At 35.5% G+C, this 15,267-nt stretch overlaps 3 protein-coding genes across 7 annotated transcripts in view; 1 reads left to right on the top strand and 2 right to left on the bottom strand.

Annotated features, from left to right (window-relative positions):
* Positions 1-5,533, top strand: part of phf20b (PHD finger protein 20, b) — a 145,284-nt gene extending 139,751 nt beyond the window's left edge. For all 5 annotated transcript variants that reach the window (XM_051932911.1, XM_051932913.1, XM_051932912.1 and 2 more), the window contains one exon: positions 3,143-5,533. In XM_051932911.1, the coding sequence (XP_051788871.1) occupies positions 3,143-3,285 (143 nt within the window). In that variant the 3' untranslated portion in view covers positions 3,286-5,533. The remainder of the gene's footprint in view (positions 1-3,142) is intronic.
* ndrg3b (ndrg family member 3b) overlaps positions 1-15,267 on the bottom strand; it is a 1,230,027-nt gene that overhangs the window by 1,057,984 nt on the left and 156,776 nt on the right. The window lies entirely within an intron of this gene.
* id1 (inhibitor of DNA binding 1, HLH protein) overlaps positions 1-15,267 on the bottom strand; it is a 739,503-nt gene that overhangs the window by 655,454 nt on the left and 68,782 nt on the right. The window lies entirely within an intron of this gene.

The following is a 15,267-nucleotide window of genomic DNA, read 5'->3' as shown; positions in this document are numbered from 1 at the left end:
AGCGAACTTTTGCACATGGCAGGACTCCGAGTTGTATTGGAAGTCCGATGTATATAGGCTGAACAGGACCGGAGAAAGTACAGTCCCCTGTGGCGCTCCTGTGTTGCTGACCACAATGTCAGACGTGCAGTTCCCAAGACGCACATACTGAGGTCTGTCTTTAAGATAGTCCATGATCCATGCCACTAGGTATGAATCTAATCCCATCTCTGTCAGCTTGTCCCTAAGGAGCAGAGGTTGGATTGTGTTGAAGGCACTAGAGAAGTCTAGAAACATAATTCTTACAGCACCACTACCTCTGTCCAAGTGAGAGAGGGATCGGTGTAGCATATAGATGATGGCATCCTCTGCTCCCACCTTCTCCTGATATGCAAACTGCAGAGGATCAAGGGCGTGTTGAACCTGTGGCCTAAGGTGGTGAAGCAGCATTGTATTACCTGATCACTAAATGTATTCTTTGTGCATAGTCGTGGAAAAAATTATAATGTGCTTAGTTATAGTAGTTGACACAGGTAATAAACCGCTGGTTCACTTACTTTTTTGACATCCAGTTTATTTACTTTTTTCTTTTTAATTCATCAATTCCTGTCAACAGTGTATATAATTATTGTCTTTATAAACCCTTTATAAATGTATAACCTTCTTTTAATGAAGCAATGGTATTGTTATAATTAAGAAAGATGGAGTGTCTTGACAAACTTTCATTAAGCGCATACAAATTGTTGACCCTTTTTATATCTTTTTTTTGTTTGTTTTGGCTGTACACAAATTTTGTGTGAATATGACAGCAGATTGGGTACATTGTTAAGTAAACAAAACAAATGGTTAGAATTCAGCTTAATGAAATATTAGAGACAAAAAAATCAAACATGCCTAATTACACATGTTCGGTGATCACTAATGTTGCATTCAGTTAAGAAATTTGTTGTTTGAAGTTAAAATATCTAATGGCAGTTTCATATACAGTAATCTCTTGCTATATCGCGCTTCGACTTTCGCGGCTTCACTCTATCGCGGATTTTATATGTAAGCATATTTAAATATATATCGCGGATTTTTTGCTGGTTCGTGGATTTCTGCGGACATTGGGTCTTTTAATTTCTGGTACATGCTTCCTCAGTTGGTTTGCCCTGTTGATTTCATACAAGGGACGCTATTGGCAGATGGCTGAGAAGCTACCCAACCAGAGCGCGTATTACGTATTAAATAAAACTTCTCAAATATATTGTGAGCATGGGGGGCTGTTCGCACCCCTAGAGGATACAGCTGCTCCTCAAAAAACGCTGAAAGATTACCTTCACATTGCTGCCATCCTTGCTGGGCTTACACGTGGCTGCTTTGTCAAGCGATATGCTTCCTGCATGGTGCGTCGCATACTTAAAAGATCAAACAGCACGTATTGATTTTTGATTGTTTACTTTTCTCTCTCTCTTGCTCTGACATTCTCTGCTCCTGACGGAGGGGGTGTAAGCAGGGGGGGCTGTTCGCACTCCTAGACGATACGGACGCTCGTCTAAAAATGCTGAAAGATTATCTTCACATTGCTCCCTTCTGGCTTTGTCAAGCGACATGCTTCCCGCATGGTGCTTTGCATACTTGAAAGCTTGAACGGCACGTATTGATTTTTGATTGTTTGTTTTTCTCTGTCTCTCTCACTCTCTCTGACATTCTCTGCTCCTGACGGAGGGGGTGTGAGCAGGGGGGCTGTTCGCACACTGGCCTAGAAGATACGGACGCTCCTCTAAAAAATGCTGAAAGACTACTTTCACATTGCTTTCTTCCTTGCAGCTGCTTTATACGGCGGTGCTTCGCATACTTAAAAGCCAAACAGCCCTATTGATTTTTGATTGTTTGCTTTTTTTTTCTCTCTCTCTCTCTCTCTCTCTCTCTCTCTGACATTCTCTGCACACTCCTTTGAAGAGGAAGATATGTTTGCATTCTTTTAATTGTGAGACGGAACTGTCATCTGTCTTGTCATGGAGCACAGTTTAAACTTTTGAAAAAGAGACAAATGTTTGTTTGCAGTGTTTGAATAAAGTTCCTGTCTCTCTACAACCTCCCGTGTTTCTGTGCAAATGTGTGACCCAAGCATGACAATATAAAAATAACCATATAAACTATATGGTTTCTACTTCACGGATTTTCACCTTTTGCGGGGGGTTGTGGAACGCATCCCCCGCTATCGAGGAGGAATTACTGTACTAATTTAATTTGTCACTCTCTAGTAAAGCTAGACAAGGTGAAAATGACTGTTAATGTAAAACTGGTCTTGATAGCAACCTAAAAATATTGATCCCAAAATAATTTCAGAATTTTTAATATGCATTTGCTGGATGCTTTCTTCCTCACATTTTTGACTAGTATTACCGTATATGCTCACGTATAAGTTGGGTCTTGAAACCCGAGAAATCAATCATACAACCGTTGAAAAATGCGACACTTAATTTAAAAAAAAAAAAAAAAAAATTTTACATTTTCTTGCCTCCTCCAATCTCTCAGTTTCTCATCATAATTTTGTTGTAGCAGCATAGTTACCAATGTCTTTCATTACTTCAACAACGTTTAATTTAAAACTAGCTTCATATTTTCTTCTGAAGAAACGCTACATCATTGATAAGGGATGTTCTTATGATAAAGGTGTATGAGGGTGTGAGATACAAAAAACACAAATCAGAGGAAACATTGTTTCGGAATATTTCGGATATTACTGCATGGTCACATAGGCCCAATAGAGAGAGAGAGAGAGAGGTTAGGAGGACGCACTGATACAGCGCACTGCCACACCCACATAGAAAAGAAAGGCAGTGTGCTCCGTGGTTACTCTCTCAGGTGGGCCTTAGCATATCATAATCTCTTGGACCAATAGCGTGAGTTTTCCGCATTCGACTTATATGACCAACATTCAAAAATACCAGAAATTATACTGTAAAATCAACTCCCATTTTATCCGCGAGTATAAATGGTAAGTATTAAAGTATTTTAGTGCAATTATGAAAGAGTTATTTTTGTTTTCTGTTTTAAATTTTGCTTCCAATTTATGATTACAAGGTACAAAATGAACATATGTATAGGTGGTATTGTTTTGTATGCCCTTGAATTAATTTGGTCTTTTTTTTTTTTTTTTTTTTCTTTCACGCCACAGTTTTGGAAAGTTGGTTGGATTACACAGGTGAACTGGAGCCTCCAGAGCCTCTTGCCAGACTTCCACAATTAAAACATCGCATCAAGCAGCTTCTGACTGAGTTAGGGAAAATCCAAGAAATTGCTTTGTGCTGTTCCACGTGAAAAATTCAAGTTATTCTCATGAAAGATGGCAGGCTTTAATAGCCGCATGAGATTCAACAAAACTTCAACATGAGGAGGGGCCCAGATATGGGTTTCCATGTGACACTGCTGCGAATGGAAGATTCAGAGATGTGTATCTGTTAGGTTTATGCCCATGTTCAGAGAGTAAAAAGTTGTTTGACAAAGGAAAGAAAAAAATAATGGCACAGAGGTTCAGGAGAATATTTGCATTTTCTCCAAGTTATTATAATTGCACCTTGATGATGGATTGTAGAAATATCTTTGTGTACTTAAAACTGTTCAAGCTATCCTTATCTTTGGAGTCTCTTTACACTAGGTAAAGACATGATGAAAATGACTCTTAATGGCAAACTGTGGTCTTGATAGCAACCTAAAAATATTGATACCAAAATAATTTAATTTCAGAATTTTAATACACATTGTGCTGGATGCTTTTTTCCTCGCTTTTTTGACTAAAGTATTAATCAAAACCACCAGAGTGACCATAACAAAAGAACTAAAGTTAGTAGCTTACTTTATTTTATGAAATTGACTGAGAGTTTAGCTTTACTTTTTTTTTTTTTGTTTGTTTTTCTTTTTTTTTTTTTGTTCTTTCCCCTTGAGTTATTGTGATATGACTTTTTCTGCTACCCTTTTTGTTGTGTAAGATGGCATTATGGCTTCAAAAAGTGAAGTGCCTCTTTAAAGAACATGCAGGATAACTGCTTTAAAATTGCTGGGCGTATGATTTTGGACCTGGGTTATGTATTTTGTTTCACAAAACATTATCGTAGATAATGTACATTTATATAAGCCAACAAAAAATTAAACATATTAACAGCATGGGTCACCATTAGTGTTTCATGTCTTGTTTTGACTGAAATCAAGCTGTGTACATTCATTTTTCAACACAAAATACAATATTTTAACCAGCTTAATTTTTTAACCTGGTTAGCTATGAGCCCAATGTTCCATGTATTGTGCGTGTGGGTCTAAGTTATTTAATATTTGTTGGTTTGTCTGCAGTTTCCAACGCAATAGTTTCAATTTACCTTAAAGGCTGAAGTGGAGTCAATATTATATAGAGATCTATTGGGATATCAGTCTGAGCTTTCAGTGTATTTCAAGTTCTTCTACTGTTTGATCTTTACTTTAAAGTAAACAATACCAAATGTACATGACATAGGATTTAACAGTTCCTTATTCTGATGTTGCATTTTCATTTTGTTTAGAAACACATGATTTGGTTTCATTTCGGCTAGTATTATTTTCTGGTTCTATACTTGATGACTTATTGTCATTTATTCCATTTGTGAGCATGATATTTCATATTTGTATGTATATAAGGGGTATGTATTTACATGTAATTAAAAAATGTATTTGTAGAAAAGAATTTATTTAATGAGTGTGCGTAAATGCTTATACAATGAGATCTTTTATTGTTTTGTTTTTGTGTACTGTATTTTTCCTATCCCTTTTGTTCTTTCTCTTTTCCTGTGAAGATTTATTCAGACAACAGCAGGTGAACTATACCGCAACAAATAAGAAGGAAATCTGGACAGTTTAAAAAAAAAAAAAAAAACCTGAGTATTTCTTCTCTTTCCTGTTTTGTTTCTCTGTTTATAGTCTACAGTTTATTAAGTGGCTTCAGAAAGAGAAGGATAAAATGGGTTTACTACTCCAGATTTCATAGAATTAACTCTTGAATGGTGATTTTTGTACATTTTACATATACTGGTTACTAATTTTTGAATCAATCCATGAACATTTTTGTAAGCTTTAAGAAATATCTTCCATTAATAACAAAACAGTAACAGGCAAGCTTTTAATGAAATTAGATATGAGAGAGGAGTCTTGTTTGGTTTCCTTTTTACTATATAGCACTATAAAAATCATGTGTAATTTTAACTGATTGTAATTTTTTGACTTTTTTTTATTTTTTAATGTTCTTTCAGGACAGCTATGATAGAAAGTAATAGAAAAGTCCACATTAATTAAGGTTGTTATCTTTGAAGATGGCTCAAGATAAATCACTAGTAGCTGGTGTAATATTACAGGAGATGTAATTGAACCCTGTATCCATGTTCTGCTCCCCAACTTCTCATGGTGTCTGTGTAGGTTTCCTTTCAAAGCTTGAAGGCAATGCTTTGGTTGATCAGAATCTCTACAATTGCTCCATTGTGATTGTATCCTTGAGGCCACAGTAACATAGGGCTTCCATATTGGTTTCAGATGAAGAATGAATATATAGGCAGGACAGTTTGTTCAAGAGAGTTGTGTATAAATTGTATTGAGGCTAAAATGTTACCTTGGGGACCTTTAAAACTTATTTTTGTACTGTTTTAGAAATGCCATACAAATAAAGAGAGTTCAAGCTGTAGAATATGGTTTTAATTAGTACCTCTGTACTTGTTAATCAATACATCAAAACAAGATTTTGTTTTTGGTGTATTTTCAACTGTCTTTTTGGAGATGTATTTTTATATGTAAGATGGAAGTACAATATTTCTTCAGTTATGAAAATTCTTGTCAGGGTAATAATAAAAGACTTTGACTAATAATAAAATGACATCCTTACTCATAATCACTACTCATGTACAAATTGTAGAACATAGGACACAATTTTCTACCACACTTGACACCAGCAAGTGATTTGACTTTTACAATATGTATGGATTACAATTTTACAGCCAAGCTAATATTTAAACGTTTATGTTTTAGAACACTATGTTGAGTTTGCATTTCTCCCCATGTCCATTTAGTTTATTCTCCTTTTACTTTGGTTTTACTTGCAAATTCTCAAATTTAAGTTAATTATCAATTCTAAATTGTTACTGTGCTGGTATGGAAAGACTATTTCCTCATTCAGGGCTGGTTCCTGCCTTACACCCAAAACTTTCATGATTGGCTCCAGCCAGCTGTGGCCCTCAAATTGGGAATAAGTGTGAATGTTATGTTGACGAAAACATGTGGTAATTGATCTGTCCTGTTATATTTTAATAGTTGTGAAGTTTGAATTTTATATCTTAAAGTATTTAAGCACATTTAGCAAATTTATAATGTAACGTTTTCAAGTATCTAGGGCAGCTGCACCACCGAAAGTAATTATTAAATCTTAATTCAAATGTTATTGTTGCAACTGTATGTAGGCAGTACATTAGAATTATTTTTTGTATCAAGGCACATAAATAAGGAGATTAGAATAAATAAAAATCAAGCAAACAATTAAAAAAAAATGCATAGAATGCCACGTAGTGTTATCAAGGTAATATTTATACATACCCAAAATGCCCTAGTACTTCAATTTGGATAGAAAGCTATGCTGAGCTTTAAGCTCTACTGCCATATGTTGGACTGTAAGCAGTGAAAAGTGGCAGATGAATAGTTTGTGCATGAGGTGACTGGAGAATCAGTTACAATGACACCAGCTTAATTTTAACAATGTTTGGAATAGACATCTTGACCTTTGCAATTCATATGCCACTTTTTTCCTTCTAGGTATGCATTTGCAGTGGAAACATGGTACTAGCAATTGGGATACCTTCTATTGTGCCAAGTGAAAAATTAGGATGTTTTTATTACACATTAGTTAGCTCATAAAGTTTGCATATTTTATTCTATGTTCAGATAGTTTCTGGTTTTAGATATAACTTGCGTTATAAGAATTTGCAAACTTTGGGGGGGGGGGGGGGGGGACTGATAGTTTCCTTTATTCCTCCACATATCTGAAGAGTGAGACTGCAGAGGGGTTTTTTTTTTTTTTTTTGTATATTTGAATGTTCAGTACCAAGCTATTGTCTCTTTACAGTTAGATCTGCCACCAACATTTTATATGCGGGCTTGTAGTTAGTACTGATCAGTCCAATCCAATGTCGTTTGGTGATGTTATTGTTCAATGATAAATATTTTTTAACATCTGTAGTCTGTCCCTTACAAAACACCGTATCCAGTTTCACAATTAGGCTACACAGGTTTAAGCCTGTAAAGTTTCACGGCTATTTAGCAGGAAGAATTCTGTTAATGGAAAAGTGATAATTAGTAAATGCCATATTTACCACAGGTTTCTTCCTTTTCTGGCCTCAAACACTGTCATTCTTTGACCTGTTAATTTAATGTACAGTCTGCACTGTGTTGGGGAGCCCGGAACAGGGCTGTTGGCCTGAACCATTACAGATCTTTTCCTTCAAGCCAACTAAAATGAGTAACACCTATGGATATTGTTCACACATGCTATTTTAGTTTACTTGGACATTTGGACATCAGTTTTTGTATTTGGTTTATAAATCAAGTTTCACAAACAGACACTGAAAGATTGAAGTTATCTGATGATAGGAAACGTTTTAGATGTTGGTCGAAACTCCATCCTTCTCAACTTCTCTAATAGTATTGTGCTTGACAAGTTTGATTATTCAAAATTCCTAGCTTCAACGAGACCTTGGTAGATGGTACGTTGTTTTGAGTTTTAAAATAGCTGCTATTCAGATCCTTTTGCAGTGTCAGTGGCAGTGTCAGTAATGGTGATTTCAGTATTCAGTTCCTTCAACATATGCCATGAATAAATGGCTCCAGATTACATTTCCTATTTATTCATGTATTGCCTTTTACCATGTTAGTAGCTTTGTCACTGTCTAACCTGGTTTTCATCTCTCTCTCTCCCCCCCCCCCATCATCTGTTTAATTTTTGTGAAGTAAACATAATTATTAATAACGGGAGTTTTGTTTTCAGTGTCACTACATCCTCCTGTTAGGCCCTGAGTAGTCCATACCAAATTTGATCTGTGTGTATTCATTATGATTCCTGGATGAGTCCTTCAGTTTCCGTTATTCAGATGTTACTTCTGCTCGTCTGGTTCTGACCAGTTTTGTGCTGTTTTTTTGTAGGCAAGGCATGCCATTTATTTCTTGTTTTTGAACTTAACCTTAAAACTTAACCATAATTAGATTCTTTAAAGTGATAAATGTGTCATAAAGGGGCATACGTTGTTAAGGTGGTAAAAGTGATTGATGATGTTAATTCATCTGTTCAGATGGAGATTACAAGGGGTGAATATCTTGCTACTATAAATCCAGCCTATGGATACTTACTGTTACATCTGTTGATGACACAGAAACTAAAAACATGAAAGAGAAAAATTGCAGCAGCAGGCAGAAAGGCAGACATTACCCATAAAAATATTTCCAATTAGGTGATTATGATTTGGCATAGGACATCGGCAATATAGGTCATAAACGTCTCGGACCACATACAAATCGGGTTACGACCAAAAAGTTCGCCAAAACATTTGCATCTGTTTACGAAACCACACACTCGGGTGATGAACAAGCACAGTTATTCCTTCCTGGTTCATATGCGCCGATGATTTCCACCACGTTGTCAGGTCTCTCCCTGTGCAGAGAGAGAGAGAGGGCACGAGTGTGAGCGTTTATATATTTAAATACAGCTCGTACGGTTCGGAACAGATTAATTGTATTTACATACAATCCTATGGGGAAATTATTCGGGTCACGACCAAATTGAGTTTTGGAATGAATTAACAAGTCATGACCTGAGGTTGCATTATATCTGCCAAGAAATACAGTATGCGCCATACAACAGACTTGTTGTCATTTTTATTCTTGGTTTTCAGTAGTGGTAATGTATTTCAGACCATATCACATCTCTCATATCTTATAGCAAATAGGTCTGGCCTTTTAATTAATTCACCTTGCTATTCAGTAGAAGGGTACAGGGAATCACATTTTGTAACATAGGTGATTTGAGATGTATTTTTTCATAGAATATTTTAATACTGTTTGATGCTGTTCAGCATTTGCCCCAGTAGTCCCCATTGAATCCAATTAAAGAGGAAACTTTATCTCCTGTCTCCATTAAAACATAAGATTATATTTTTTTCTCTGGAATTAATATTAACAACATGGGTAAGTAAGAGAAAATAAAGATTGGGTGGAGTATTTTTTTAAGATGGCTCTGCAAAAAGGTCATACAAAGCCAATCACTTCCTTGCAACATACCAAGAAATGCAGTGTCTTCTGCTGTTCTTACCACCCTTTATTTAGAACAGTGGAACTAGTCTTCCCACCATTTTGCAGTGACTTAGAGGTTTATACAGAACTGAAATTGCTAGGAACTGCTTAGCATTTGGTCACAGGATTACATTTAACATAACCTACCCAAAGTATTTTGAATGAAACTGCATGTTGGGGCATCAATGCTCATTACAGAGAAAATGAGGGAGCATTATGGTTGCACTTCTGCATGTTTTCATTACAATTTGATTAGTATGGAGTATAAAAAAAACTGATTGTAGCATTTCCCTATATGTTTAGAACATGACTTAAGACCGTTTCTGTTCTGTGATTGGGGTGAGAGACAGATAATAATTTTTCAATTGGTGCCTTCTTAAAGTAAAAATCATAAGTTATGGATTCAAGTAACCATTTCTTTAATAAAGAACAATGGCCACTTAAAGGAATCTGGTACAGTGTAGTTATTGAAATGTTTTAATTTGTTTCGTTTGGGCTGTTCAGCTACTGCAAGTAGAATTTTCCAATACTCCTATGTGGAATTGGGCCTGTTTAATACTCTCATAATCTCAGTTTAACAGTAAACTTGTTACTTTGTGCTTCTCCATTATGGTTTAGTTTTTAGCATTAAACATTCACAATAATTGCCTTTACTTTCAGAAGAATTTATTTAAAGCTGTTATCATATAGTAGTCTTATTTGTATCTAATGGATTATACTCATAAGTAAGGTTCTATAGAATACCATTTCTGCCAAATTAAATAAATAAAAGGGAGCTATGAAGTTATCACATGAAAGTGCATTGATATATATGAGACATTACATTGTGAGGGGAAAAGTACAAGTATTACATACATAAATAATGTTACTTATTATTTAAATTATGCAATATAACTATTACATTATAACTAATCATCTAATTATCTATGTAATGCAATTTTAATATTTTCTCCAATAATGGAGCTATGTTAAATTTACTCTTATAGCAGATTTTATTTCAAAACAGCATTATTTCTGAAAAGATGTTTTTATTCATTTTTGAATACAGTAGTACATTTTTATAAATAGGTCTTTTAATAGCAGAGCTATGTATTTCAAAACACCCTCTTTTCATGATTGTTCTTTTGAGTCATTGCACAACTGTATATTAAAAAAGAGAGGAGAAGCCATTTTTGTTAAGGTTTGAATTTTTTTAATGAGTTCTTAAGTGATTTCAGAAAGTGTAACTACTGCCTGGATCTTTAGAGTGGCACCTTCCTTTACTAAATTGGCCATGTGTATTTTGATTTTTACCAAACTTAACAAGTAAATGTATTGTATTTTAGTTATATATTCAGGATTTTAATTTGGGTTTCAAAATGACCTGTATGAGTTGATGTTGATGATTTGAATACATCCAGTGTTCTTTCTTATAGTACTAATAATGAAATGCCCAATCTCAAGATTTTGAAGAATGAGCAAGATGAACTACTGTAACACATTATAGAAACTGTGCCCGATATGATACACTAAAAGTTCACAAATTTGTAGAATTCACAGATTGAGGGGGACCTGGAGACCTATCAGACAGATTTTAATAGCAATTCAATAACTTCTACTGTAAAAAACTTATTTTTTGGTGGTACACTAACAGGTCTGGATACGTGGAACTTTGAAGGCTAACAGACCAAGTTATCATAGTATTGCTTACAGTGCTGCAGTGACCATGTAATAATGGAGAATATTTGGACCTGCTGACAGTCATAACAGAACAATAGTATCAAAAGCTTCAGTTAACAGCTGAATGTCCCAGCCACTTGTAGTCTGAGTTCTAGAAAATTGGTGTGTCACAAAGTTAAATGACTGTGTGCAATAAGTTTTTGTATGAGGTTTTGGAACAGTTAGAAGAGCCAGGCAGTCATTACCAATAAATCTTAATTAAGTAGCAGGTCCCAAAGTATTTTATTGAAGTATTTTGGACTCTTGAAGCACAAACCATCTGTTAAGGCAACAACTGAATTTAAAATTCTGAAGTGTTACAATGTTCTTCTATACACTGTTACAAAACATGCAGGTAACATTAAGGGTTGCAACAGGAGTTGCTTTCCAGACATCTTGTTTTTACTCCTATGACATTGTATTTGAGATCTTGAAATACCACTTCAGTAGAGATAGACAGGTTGTTGATGTCTCCCTTTAGACCTAAATCCAGCTGTTTAAAAGAAAAACTGAATGATTAAGGCTTTTTGGTGTATGTTAATATGAAAAAAAAAATTAACATTACTGTCTGTACTGGTTGAATAATGTCCAATTGTCTGTTGCATTCCATGTTCCCAAGGGTTAAAAAATATTGGTGATTTGTATTTCAACAGGAGCCGAGTGCTTATTTGAGTGTTTTTCTTTTTTTTTTCGTTAGAAGTATATATCCGTGAAAAGGAAGGCAGGGACATTGCTAAACATGCTCTCCTCTTTCATATGTGCCAACCATACTGCAGTTCAGGGTTTTCTTTCCCCTAAAGGTTTTACAAAATGGGAGAGCATAGAAACAGCAAGAAGTACACAAGATAAGTAGATTGTGTTTTCTATAATGACAGGAAGTTCTGTATTTTAACCACTATGTTTATTTAACTGGTACCTGGATTATGATGATGTTTTGGATGATGGATAAAAAATTTAAAATAATAATACTAATTAAGTAGCAATACTAATTTTACTGTAGAGTAAATAATGTTAATAGTGCGTAACAAGAAATTTGTAACATGCACGCTTTTTTTTTTTTTTTTTTTTAAGTATCTGCGGTACACGAGATGCACGTTGTAATATACAGATATATATATATATTTTAAAGATGTGGTTCACCAGACAAACAGCATTATGAAGTCTTTAAGTTGAGTTCTGTAAGACTGATAAGCATCACATTGTGTCAGGAGTGTGTGGGTTCCCTATTCAAACAGGCATACAAGGAATTCAAAGAAGTGTTCAGAAAGACTGCAAAGTGCTTCCCCCTGCAGTTATGAATAGTGGGACTTGCTAGAGCACGATGATAGACACTTTTTCATTGCTGCCATACTAACATATTATTAATAAAGAAAAAATTATACAGTATAGAAGATCACTAATGGACAGGTTATGGTTGGGTTTATGTTTATATTTAAACAATCAGATGTTACTTTAACAATAAGTTTTGGAACAAATCTTATGTGCAACTCTGAAAGAACAATACTGTAGGTTTTTGTAAAAATTTTAGAAAGGGATGTCAATTTTAGAATATTAGAATTGTGCCAAGATAATTAATTCACTGGTTATAGTGAAGTTCCCGTTCCCAACAGCACTAAAAGCCCTTTACACGTGGACATCATTGGGTGGTCAATACAGAGCTCAGAATGATTATAGACTGTGTAGCTAGAGGTGGAGAAGCTCTATACAGTAACCAAAAACAAGAAGTGGAGCCGAGTGTCGTTCAGATCATGATCTCCACATTGTAAAGTTCAGGATCAGTACATCTGATCTGAGCAATGAATGTGTAGTGTAGGTGGAGAATAGATTTAAGAGTTTCAATCTGGCATACAGAATGCATGAAGAACTAGAGACAGAATTTTGTAACATTGTCCATGAAGTATCAGTAAGAAATATACCACGAGAGAGAAGGCTAAGATGTCTGTCTGCTGAGGCTTTAGAAGTAGCTGAGGAAGAAGGAAAATGAAAGGTAGTAGAGCAAGGGTAAGATGTATTCCACTGAATGCAGAATTTCAGAGAATAGCAAGAAGGGCAAAGGAGAAATTCTTCAATGACCAATGCAAAAAAAATGGAAGATGATGATTGATTTAAAACACAAAAATGGTAAATGCAGAAGAGGTGACAGGAAACACACTGCAGATGTATATAGGAAAAATCCTAAGATCTGTGATCACATCACAACTGTGATGATACTATCACCGAACTAGAGCCAGACATCTTGGAACGTGAAGTTAATTTTGCTCTAGAAAGCAGTGCTAATAACAAGGTTACAGGGACGGTCATGAATTTCAGCTAAAACTGTTTTGAACTCTGTTGGAAGAAACTATTGAAGAGCTGCTCCAAATATGAAAGCAAATATGTAAAACACAACAGTAGCAGCTGAATTGGGAAGTGTCTGTCGTCTAATTTCAAAAAAGGGCAATGCCAAAGAGGGCTTAAATGATCAAATTATTGCTCTAACTTTACCTCCCAGCACAATGATGTTAAACATCTGCAAGCTAGGCCACAGCATATATGGCGTCAAAAACTGGATTTATGGAAGCTGATTTTAGAAGAAGGTAGGGGCACAAGACACTGGAATTGCCAAAACTCTTTGGAAAATGGAGAAAAGCAAGGAAGATCCAGAAAAACATTTAACTTCTACTTTATTGACATCCCTAAAGTGTTTGACTGTGTGCATTATAGCAAATAATGGCAACCCCTCAAAGACATGGGGACACCAGGTCACCTTATTTTTCTTGTGAAGAATTTAAATGTAGATCAGGAAGCAGCTGTTAAAACCGAACATGGGAGAACTGGATGGTTCAAGGCTGGGAAAATAGTGAGGCATGGCTGTATATTGTCACCAATTTTTATTCATTAATCCAAATCTGGAATTAAAATATCAACATCTCAGATATGCAAGATAACACAGCTCTGAGCATGCAAACTGAGGATGATCAAAACATCAAAAAAAACTAATCTTACCAGCCACTGGCAAAAGATGGGAATGAAGTGTAGGTAGTCCCAGAATTTATTTTGCTGGGGTCAAAAGATTTCAGCAGATGGTGATTATGGCCACAAACTGAAAAGAGGTTGCTTTTTGGGAGGGAGGCTAATGTAAATCTGGATCAGTGGAAAGACGTCACATCGTTGACAAAAGTCTTTAGAGTGGTAATGTATGGTTGTGAGAGTTGGACCATAAGAGAAGGCTAAGCACCACAGAATTGATGCTTTTGAGTTGTGGTGCTGGAGAAGAGTTTTCTGGTCTGTTGGAAGATAAATTATACTGCAATAAATAAAACCTGTTAACCAGAATGTTTAATAATGAAGTTAAAACTCAAAACATTTGGCCGTATGAAAAGACAGAATTCACTAGAGAAGAAGACGACTCTTGACGCAGGGAAAGACCAAAGGCAAGAGGATATTATTGAAGCAGTGAGTGTGAACTTCAAAGAAGCTCAGAAAAGTAGTGGAGTCCATGAGTTCACAAAGGGTTAGACCTGACTGAACACACACACACAATTTAAAGTGTATTGAAAAAGGGAACATGTTTATACCCACAGCAACATTTATATAACACATGTTCATACAAAATGTACACAGTATCCGTAATATTCTAAGGGAAGTAAGGAGAGTGCAAGGTAAACAATTCCTGTAGATTTTAAGGAACAGATCCTTTTCCTTAGGATTAGTCGTATGACAGAGAAGTGTATTTTCATCTCAAAGCATTTCAACTCTTTTTAATTTAAGCACCCAGTCTTGACAATCTGGGTCTGAGCTGGTAAGGTTTTGCAAGGGGATTGCTGTTTTATTTTGAGAGCATTCTTTGTATGTAGCAAATGGCTATTAAATTCCACAAGCAAAAGCAACTGGACTGTTTTTACCATAGGACTAAATAGTGTAAGCAGGGTTAGCCACATTAAACAGACAAATAAGAAATAATCTGGTGAACCATAGCAATCTGAAACCAGCAATCCAATTCAGGGTCAGGATGAGGCAGGAGAAACATCAGGTACAAAGCAGACTTGCAAAGGACTGGCACTTTAAGAAAATGACACCACAGGGTGTTAGTAAGAGCAGAACGGCAAAGTCAGTGTGTTTTCTAGAAAGGACGTAAAAGAGCTTTTAGAGATATTCTGTTAATTGGTGCTGTAATAGTTTGGACACATGTGGCTGCCACCACATCAAAAAAGTTTTAAAAGACCTTATGTCCTTAACAGCTACCACAGTACCTAGAGTTCTTCATGCAGAAGGATGCCA

Source organism: Erpetoichthys calabaricus, chromosome 10, assembly GCF_900747795.2.
Source record: "Erpetoichthys calabaricus chromosome 10, fErpCal1.3, whole genome shotgun sequence".
Taxonomy (NCBI): domain Eukaryota; kingdom Metazoa; phylum Chordata; class Cladistia; order Polypteriformes; family Polypteridae; genus Erpetoichthys; species Erpetoichthys calabaricus.
The sequence above is the reverse complement of the archived record's forward strand: the minus strand, read 5'-3'. Positions and strand labels throughout refer to the sequence as shown.